The sequence below is a fragment of the Brachionichthys hirsutus genome, chromosome 11 (genome assembly GCF_040956055.1).
Source record: "Brachionichthys hirsutus isolate HB-005 chromosome 11, CSIRO-AGI_Bhir_v1, whole genome shotgun sequence".
Lineage (NCBI taxonomy): Eukaryota > Metazoa > Chordata > Actinopteri > Lophiiformes > Brachionichthyidae > Brachionichthys > Brachionichthys hirsutus.
Window position 1 is genome coordinate 10,094,357 of NC_090907.1, and position 9,284 is coordinate 10,103,640.

The 9,284-nt window shown below is 41.0% G+C and overlaps 1 protein-coding gene across 1 annotated transcript; it reads left to right on the forward strand.

The window, feature by feature from the left end:
- Nucleotides 1–454: 454 nt before the first annotated feature.
- On the forward strand, nucleotides 455–8,311 carry LOC137901452 (galectin-4-like). The gene is made up of 14 exons (XM_068745484.1): nucleotides 455–499; nucleotides 3,630–3,718; nucleotides 4,198–4,402; nucleotides 4,728–4,841; nucleotides 6,089–6,160; nucleotides 6,244–6,270; nucleotides 6,376–6,423; nucleotides 6,508–6,534; nucleotides 6,678–6,713; nucleotides 6,871–6,897; nucleotides 6,987–7,016; nucleotides 7,711–7,799; nucleotides 7,882–8,047; nucleotides 8,165–8,311. The coding sequence occupies exons 1-14, from the start codon at nucleotides 455–457 to the stop codon at nucleotides 8,309–8,311; spliced, it is 1,122 nt and encodes a 373-aa protein (XP_068601585.1).
- The last annotated feature ends 973 nt before the right edge of the window (nucleotides 8,312–9,284 follow it).

Consider the following 9,284-nt stretch of genomic DNA (forward strand, 5'->3'; position numbering starts at 1 on the left):
CTTATTTGTACTTCTACTCCACTAGAATATAGAGGGCGGTTCTAGTCAACTGCTCCTTAGCTGCAGCATGTAACATCAACCTGGCTGCAGCTATTGCTTTAAGTGTATTGTTCCTGCTTTGCTAGTATTTTTGACACAGCACATAACCTGATGACACTTTTACCCAACTTTTCCAACACTACATTTATTTATGATGGAAGTATTTTACATTCAATTAAATATTTAATCCACCAACCATCAAGCTTTTTTTTTTTTGCTTCAACAGCAGCTACACTGTAAAAATGCTGTTCTTTTGTAATGTTCCACTCCTGTGAGGGTCAAAGGTTAATATGAAAGGTGTGTCTCCAGAGCCAGCTCTGCCCCGCCTTCATCTATTGTATAAAACAAGGCCTCCAGCAGAGATCCGCTCCCAACCAAACTGCCTGGATTCCGTCTGCGTGTCTCCCTGACTGCCATGCCATTTGTTGCTCCTCCGGGCTATCAGCCCATCTACAACCCTGTAAGTAGGACTTGGTGGCTGATGCTCACCCAGAGGCAAGGGATGGTTTAGCTATCAGCGTCGCCATCCATACTACAAATATTTTAACATCAGCTTTCTATGCATATATATTTCCAAACTGTATATATTTTAAGAGTACAGAATTATATTGAAGCTGGAAAATAATATGATCCATGATCAATAGATGAGTCACATGTGGATGTACACTTGACATATAAAAAATCCAAAGACATCAGTGGATCATATTTTTAGTGCTAAGTTAAGTAAATTTAATACAGTACTTGAATACTTGAACTGTCTCCTTATTGGTCCTTGATAATCTCATCCTAATAACAATTATGGGATTCTGTCAATTTATTTGCTAAACATTGTACTCTCAGTACATTTATGTAGATCTGGTATGTCAGGACTTTATGTCCTATAGAGAGGTTATAACAGTTAAAAACAACCTTGGGGCATGTATTTATATTTTAACACTCGGTCTACCAGAATTCTGCAACTACTAGAATGACCATAGCAGTAATTTTGCCTGCTCGGGTATTATTTGTATATAATCTGGATTATTGTTATTACGATCAAAGAAAAATAGCTGGAATAGGTAAAAAAAAAAAAAACATCAGGATACTAAATGAAAACTATAATGTTTGAGTGTTTAATTTATTTAATTGACGCAACATATCGTCTCTGCAATGACGCACGCCAACTCGAACTGCGACAATTATCTCTGTGAAAAGCAAAGAAAATGTATGCTGCTTTCAAAACAGGTTTGTGTCATTATTATACCTTATTACAATAATTACAATGATAATTATTAACTATTATGAACATTTCAAAATGCTGCGAGAGCAGCCAGCTGAGGACACTCTGCTGTTGCGCTGCCAATTTGTTTTGCTTATGGCTCACAATCGCTCACAGTGAACTCAGGTAACCTGCACCCCGCCATGTGCAGCTCCCATGCACCACAGGTAACCTGCACCCCCCATGTGCAGCTCCCATGCACCACAGGTAACCTGCACCCCCCCATGTGCAGCTCCCATGCACCACAGGTAACCTGCACCCCCCATGTGCAGCTCCCATGCACCACAGGTAACCTGCACCCCCCCATGTGCAGCTCCCATGCACCACAGGTAACCTGCACCCCCCCATGTGCAGCTCCCATGCACCACAGGTAACCTGCACCCCCCATGTGCAGCTCCCATGCACCACAGGTAACCTGCACCCCCCCATGTGCAGCTCCCATGCACCACAGGTAACCTGCACCCCCCATGTGCAGCTCCCATGCACCACAGGTAACCTGCACCCCCCCATGTGCAGCTCCCATGCACCACAGGTAACCTGCACCCCCCCATGTGCAGCTCCCATGCACCACAGGTAACCTGCACCCCCCCATGTGCAGCTCCCATGCACCACAGGTAACCTGCACCCCCCATGTGCAGCTCCCATGCACCACAGGTAACCTGCACCCCCCCATGTGCAGCTCCCATGCACCACAGGTAACCTGCACCCCCCCATGTGCAGCTCCCATGCACCACAGGTAACCTGCACCCCCCATGTGCAGCTCCCATGCACCACAGGTAACCTGCACCCCCCCATGTGCAGCTCCCATGCACCACAGGTAACCTGCACCCCCCCATGTGCAGCTCCCATGCACCACAGGTAACCTGCACCCCCCATGTGCAGCTCCCACACACCATCTTGTGACATTTGACACAAGTATCCTTTTTCCTTACAGTTTCTTTACACTGACTTCTCTTCTCCATCTTCTGCTGCTCCAGCCGGGGCTCTCGCTCCACCATTGGTCTGGCTTTTGCTGTCATGTTCATTTGCATTATGAAGTTACTCCCTGACATCATCTCATTGGTGCATTTCTTGAACAGGATCAAAGTATTTATGGCAGCCAGGTCAAGAATATTATAAAACGTCGCCAATGGGCGTCTTCGTGGTGCTTTCACTGAGTATTTCCTCGCCATTTGATCAAGCACTTCAAGCTTGGTTCTGTTGTAGTATAACAGTCTCCGGTTTAGCCTTGCGGTCACGAGAGGTTGACAGCTGTGTGGACAGTGCTTAGTATGGTGATATTTTCCTTGGTTTGCATTGATAGACTGTTAGACTTGCAGAAATGTGGACCAAAAAGCTGTCTATCAGAAAATCATGCTGTTTTGTAAATTATTTGGAGGCCCCCTGCATAACTAAATAAAGGCTAAGAAGCCCACATAAAACTAGCAGAGGCTTACATTACAGAAATATAACCTAATAATCATGATGATGATAAGGAGTCCTCATGTAGGTCTCATACCTTGAAAATTAGCTGATGGGATGTCAGCAAGTGTGGAATTCTATGTTTCCAATCGTCTTTTTTTTTTGAGAGGGCATCTCTAAAATGATTCCTGAATCACTCAGAGCTAATTGAAGCTTCTTCCAAACACCAAGAGACATGACTCTCTGGTCTGCTCCTCCATCAGAGTCTTCCTCACCAAGGCTCTGAAGCAAGGCTAAAGCCGCCATAACTTTCATTTTATTTCTACTTGTCATTTTCGTCTCTCTTGGGTTTAGAGTGAAACTATAACTAAGTTTAAGCTTCACAGAGCCTAAAAGACAAACAGACAATAGAGCAGGCGAAAGAGCAGGACAATGTAGCAAAGAGTGACACATGGCACGCTCACATGACACGCCCACATGGCACGCCCACATGACGCGTCCTGTAAAAAGCATGCAGTCAATTTGACTGCTATGGTCAATCGAGGTAGGAATACTCAGATCTCTTTTGTCTGTTGATATTTTAATGATAAAACAATGTTATAATAATATATACACACATTTAGGAAAAGTCAGGATCCCATTGGTCCATAGGTTTTTTTAAACCAAGCTATGACATTGTAAATTTTGAAAGCAGTCAAAATGACTGCCTTGGTAGTTCTCATGTTAAATAGTAAAGCATGTCATCTATAGATCTGGGCGTAAACAAAACACCTATGTGAGGATAATAAGCAATAAAGATAATTTTTTGAGGACCGAGGGCAGCACGGTGGTGCAGTGGGAAGTGCTGTTGGCTCACAGCAAGTAGGTCGCAAGTTCAGATCCAACCTTCCCGTGAGGAGTTTTCATGCAGCAATTTTTTTTTTTTGTACAGAGCAATCCCTATCTGGGGCCAATTCATGGCGGTCTGAGGGAAGGAACATCCATCTACATCCAGGGATGCATTCCTGAAGACATTTCCCGGTGAATATGGAATGCACTTTTAACTTTACTTACAGTTTAAATTTAATTGTGGGGTTTGAGTCCATGTTTTACTTGTCTGTGATGCTTTTACAAAAGAAAAAAATCCCCACTCAATCTTGTGTCAAATGGAAGGTCACACCTTGTGTAATCTCTCCCTGGGTGGAGTAGGTTTCATTCCATTGCTGCCTATCAAAGTAGACGTGTAAAACTGTAGTGTAATATTTATTATTTGTCACTCCCCATGTCAAGATACCCATATCTGAGCCATTTCACAGGTTCATTTACAGACCATTACCAGACAAAGTAAATACAGCACATAGCTGACTGTATCATGATAACGTTAGCTCCTTTGTTGGGAGATATTTTTACAGTTTTTTTTTAAGGAGGCCCCACCTTTAGTGTTTGCGCTCCTCCTGTGCAGCTAAATCCTAAACTAACTCATTAACTTCAGAGACGTCTCCTGCTGCTACCTCTGGCAGGTTCTTTGTCAACCTGCTCTGTGGACAGTATGAGTCCAGCGACATCGCCCTTCACTTCAACCCTCGGTTTGACGGATGGGACAAGGTGGTTTTCAACACCTTTCAGGATGAGTCCTGGGGGGACGAAGATATAGTTCGAGATATGCCCTTCAGCAAGGGTCAGGTGTTTGAAATGGTCATCAGAAACACTTCACAAGGCTACCAGGTCAGAGAAACCAAAAAAGCATTATTAATATTATTATTATCATTAGTAGTAGTAGTAGTATTAGTAGTAGTAGTAGTAGTATCAAAACATATCAACCCCTTATTCAGTATCACTCTTTAAATATTCAATAACACATACAATTGTTTCAAAAACTGCATTTACATTATAACGAGATACATATATTTGTTCAGGGAATAAATACTATGTAAGTAATTAAGGTGATAAAGTGAGATCTTAGCAAAAAATATTTTTTACATTTGAAGGACATTTATTCTGCATCCATTGTGATATGTTTTGTTTAACATTAGACATTACCATGTTGCAGATCAAAGTCAATGGCGACGACTTGTACACCTTCCCACATCGTATGCCAGTGGAGAGAGTTTGTGCAATGCAGATTGGGGGGGATGTTTCCATCCAGACGATCAATATCATCGGGGTGAGAAAAACGAATGAATCCCCAAAGTGCAGCAAAATGTGTCTTGTGTCTGCTGAAATGAAATGAAATACTTTTATTAATCATCATCTGCGGACACACAAAATGAAATCGAATTTTCACCCTAGAACAACGGGTGTACCGTATTTTTTGGATTATACATTGCTCCGGATTATAGGTCGCACCAGCCAAAAAATGCATAATTAAGAAGAAAAAAACATATATAGGTCGCACTGGAGGATAAATCGCATTTTTGGGGAAAATTTATTTGATAAAATCCAACACCAAACAACATACATGTCATCTCGCGGGCGGACGCCGGCGAAGGCGCCGCACCGCGCTCGCGCGGACGGAGGATGAGGGGCACGGGGGCAAGGGGACGGGGAAACCCCGCCAGGGGAGGGCGACGGGGCGACTGCTCCCCCAGCCGCGGCTCGAGCCCGGCCCCGCTTCGCACCCCAGCCCGACCGACCCAGCCCTTAGAGCCAATCCTTATCCCGAAGTTACGGATCTGATTTGCCGACTTCCCTTACAGCTACCTTGATCTAACATGCCAGAGACTGTTCACCTTGGAGACCTGCTGCGGATATGGGTACGGTAATAAAAAAAAGCATATATAAGTCGCTCCGATTTATAAGTCGCACCCCCGACCAAACTATGAAAAAAACTGCGATTTATAATCCGAAAAATACGGTAATCGCTGAGGTTTCGATGCTCTCTATCTATATACATTACAGTTCCTGAAGAGACATGAGTAACAGAAATTAATATATATTTTTTTATGTCTATATTTCTGGTGCAAATGGAAAACGTTCTGCTTCATATGGGAAATGTTCTTTTATGCACAAAAATGCTTAAATATTTTTTTTCCACAAAAAAGAAATGGAAGCATGAGACTCTGAATGACTGAGGACAAGAGTCCTGTTGTAACCATGATGAAATATTTACTGTAAGAAAAATGAAAGGACATTGAAACATTTTAATTTTGCCTCTGATATGTAATCGATAAAATATTTGCACAAATAAAACAAAGTTTGAGGCTTTTTGTTTAGAAGTAGGTGAAAATTATTATTTCAACTGTTCAGCTCTGTTTATTGAGGACTGCTTCTCAAGTCCCCTCCATGTAGATGGAAGAGATTTTCACACAGTAGAATTAATCGGAAGAGAACAGGCTGTCCGTAGGAGGACTGTGATACGACCTTATTTATTTAAGTCCCTTTCTATGTTATGCTCCTGTTTGGCCTATTTAGGGTGGAATGGGAGGAGGAATGGGCGGAGGAATGGGAGGAGGAATGGGAGGAGGAATGGGAGGAGGAATGGGAGTAAGTATACACAATTCCTTCGTACAAAGTAAAATTCTACACAGCATTGTATAAGATTTAATAAATTCCATGTTTTCAAACAGGGAGGATACCCAGGAGGTGGCATGGGGGTTTGTTATTTTTGCTAGGGTTGACTTGATTTCCTTTAAATTACTTATATTTGAACATCACCAAAATACTTTGTTTAACCTTTACCCCTTCTATCTGGTCTCCAGGGAGAATACCCAGATGGTATGGGAGGAGGAATGGGAGGAGGAATGGGAGTAAGTATAATTATTTTACGATAGGATGCTAGTCATTCATGTCAAAATTTAATCGAAACATTATCAAACAATACTTCTCCACAGGGAGGATATCCAGGAGGTGGCATGGGGGTAAATAAAGAATGTTTCTGCTCTTCATCAGTGTTCAAATTTAGTGTGCCTCGAGTGCAATATACAAAAACGTCCTTGCCATTTAACAATAAAATACAATATCATATTGAATTCACTGTTTTAAAATATGTGCATCATCACAGGGTGGATATCCAGGCAGCATGGGAGGTGGAATGGGGGTAAGAAAGAGTCTTATAATAATACCTTTTAATTTGTATTGTTATGATAACTACAGCACTAATTTAAAAATACTAACGTGCAAATGTAACACAGCTGCTTGAATGTGTAAAAGGCATTTAAATTCAAATCTGTACAATTTGTCTGTTTCTGCATCAGGGAGGATTCCCAGGATCAAATCTTCCTGTGAGAATAACACACAATACAGATGGCATGTTCTGTTTATACATGAAATCATTTTGTCATCCAATTTAAATGTCTTCATCTGACCATAGAGCATGGGTGGGCAGCCAGTCTACAACCCTGTAAGTAAAATTTGTTTCAGTTGATATAGTTTTTATTTATGTGGTTATTTTATATCTGTATTTTTATTAATTTTATTTCATATGTATATATATTTTGGGGCCATGGAATTTCTGTCCAGGGACAACAGATGAAAAATAGCCTTTTGGCTAATTCTGGCACATTGACAGAAATGTTTATTAATGTGCGCTGTCCCTGTTAAATAAACGAATCATTCATTCACATTTATTTACGATGACCAATTGATAAAGCATTTTATGTATTGAAAAGCATGCGCAAGTCGATTCGTGCGCTTTTGTCTTTCACTTCTAGTTTCAGGATTTTATTCTGAAAGTCGTAGCAGAAACACATCTATTATATTATATCTACCTTGATAATAAAATGTGTGATATTGCCCTCTACTGGTCACAAAGAGGAACAAAATAAATACAAAATAAAATACTATACGTTGCAGTCAATATGTATTGTTCATGTACATATGAATGAGTTTTTATCACTGCAGAAACCACAAATAAAATACTTTAACACAACTGTGGATATATAAAAATTATGAAAAACAAAACATAGCCATCACCTTTAAACATTATTCTTTCACATAGAATTATCTGAGAATATTCTGTCTTTCCAGTTGGGATCTTTGTAGGATTAGACATTAATTTCAAATTCATTCTTATTTACTTTTTGCTGTGCTTTTAGGCTGTGCCCTACTCCAACATGATCCCAGGAGGAATGTTCCCTAAGAGGACTATTATCATCAGAGGCATGGTGCCCTATGGAGCTGACAGGTGTGTGTTTTCTGTGTTTTTAAATTACTATAGTGGATCAGACAGACACCCATCACACACCCATTGTCTCTCTGCACTTCAGATTATCCATCAACTTCATAGTGAGCAGATCTCGGGACATTGCTTTCCACATTAACCCCAGAGTGAGGGAGGGGACTGTGGTGAGAAACAGCATGCTTGGAGGCGACTGGGGCCAAGAGGACAACGAGATCAGCATGAACCCCTTCATGGATGGGCAATACTTTGATGTAAATATTATCTGTCATAACGCTTTCATTATTTCTCTTTATAATGAGTTTTTGCTGTGTGCGTTTTTTATTAAACCCACTGATTCAGCTGTGAACTGATTTTTCTGTCTCTGCCAGATGTCAATTCGCTGTGGGAACCATAGATTTAAAGTGTTTGTGAATGGGCAGCACTTGTTTGACTTCTTCCATCGCTTCCATTCCTTCAACGAGATTGACATGCTGGAGATAGACGGCGACGTGCAGATCTCCTACATCCACTTCTGAAACCAAACCTTTATGGGAACTATGAGATGCTTCTGTATTGTTCATCTCACTGTCTGGATAATAAACATGTCACCAACACTTTCTGTTGTTATGGATAAAATCAATAGCGACTTCAAAATAAAATGCAGCGGAAGAGGGCTCATTCAAAATGAACACATTTATTCTTAAACAAAATACTGTAGATATGTAGGTACTGCTTAAATTTCTTTTACTAATCATGATAATGACAATATAAACACCAATATTGTACAGTCTTATCTCAATTCAACACAAAGAGAATCACCATCCAACGCACATTTGTTGCATGTACCGTAGATCCAAGCAAACCCCGACTCTCTGAAGGCACTGATGGTAAAGTCGTGGAATTTTAGGATCCGAAACGGAACTGAATCTACCATAGTCATGATTCCGAGAGCTTTTTTTCAATCTATCTGCATTCAAACTGATGACATACCGTAGTTATGAAAACAGACCGGTGCCTCGGTCTCAGTTCTGTTCTCTGTGGTTCACAGTGTAAGAATATCACTGAGTGTAAAGTAACCAAAGCCTTGCAGGACACGCACTCTAAAAAATGCTGCAGTGGTAAACTACCACTGCATACCGTTTCAGACAAGTACCTTTGACCAAAGAGAAGAGCACCTCTTTCAATCTAAATCTGACTCCCACAGTGTGTTGGAATTTTGTCCATTGTAATGAAAACATATTAAACTAAAGCAAAAACAAAAATGATAAATGCAGCATACATATATAAAAAATAAGTGCATGCATGATGTGACATTGGAGCAGGGGAGTTTTGCTCCTCTTCAGTAACAGAACTATTATTATTTGTAATGCAAAAAAACCCTCAAATATCCCAGGAGGGGAGAGAGTGGCAGGATGAAGTCGACAGCGTCTTTGTTAATTCATGGGAGTGTTCAGCACCCCACATTGAATTGATCGACCGCATGACTGAGAATGTACAGGAAGGAATCAA

What these genes read in the sequence shown, in the direction of transcription:
- LOC137901452 (XM_068745484.1), top strand. Translation starts at nt 455, where the DNA reads ATGCCATTTGTTGCTCCTCCGGGCTATCAGCCCATCTACAACCCT. An exon ending in ATCCAGGAGGTGGCATGGGG is followed by an intron (nt 6,535 to 6,677) that starts GTAAATAAAGAA and finishes GCATCATCACAG; the next exon opens with GGTGGATATCCAGGCAGCAT. An exon ending in TGGATGGGCAATACTTTGAT is followed by an intron (nt 8,048 to 8,164) that starts GTAAATATTATC and finishes TGTCTCTGCCAG; the next exon opens with ATGTCAATTCGCTGTGGGAA.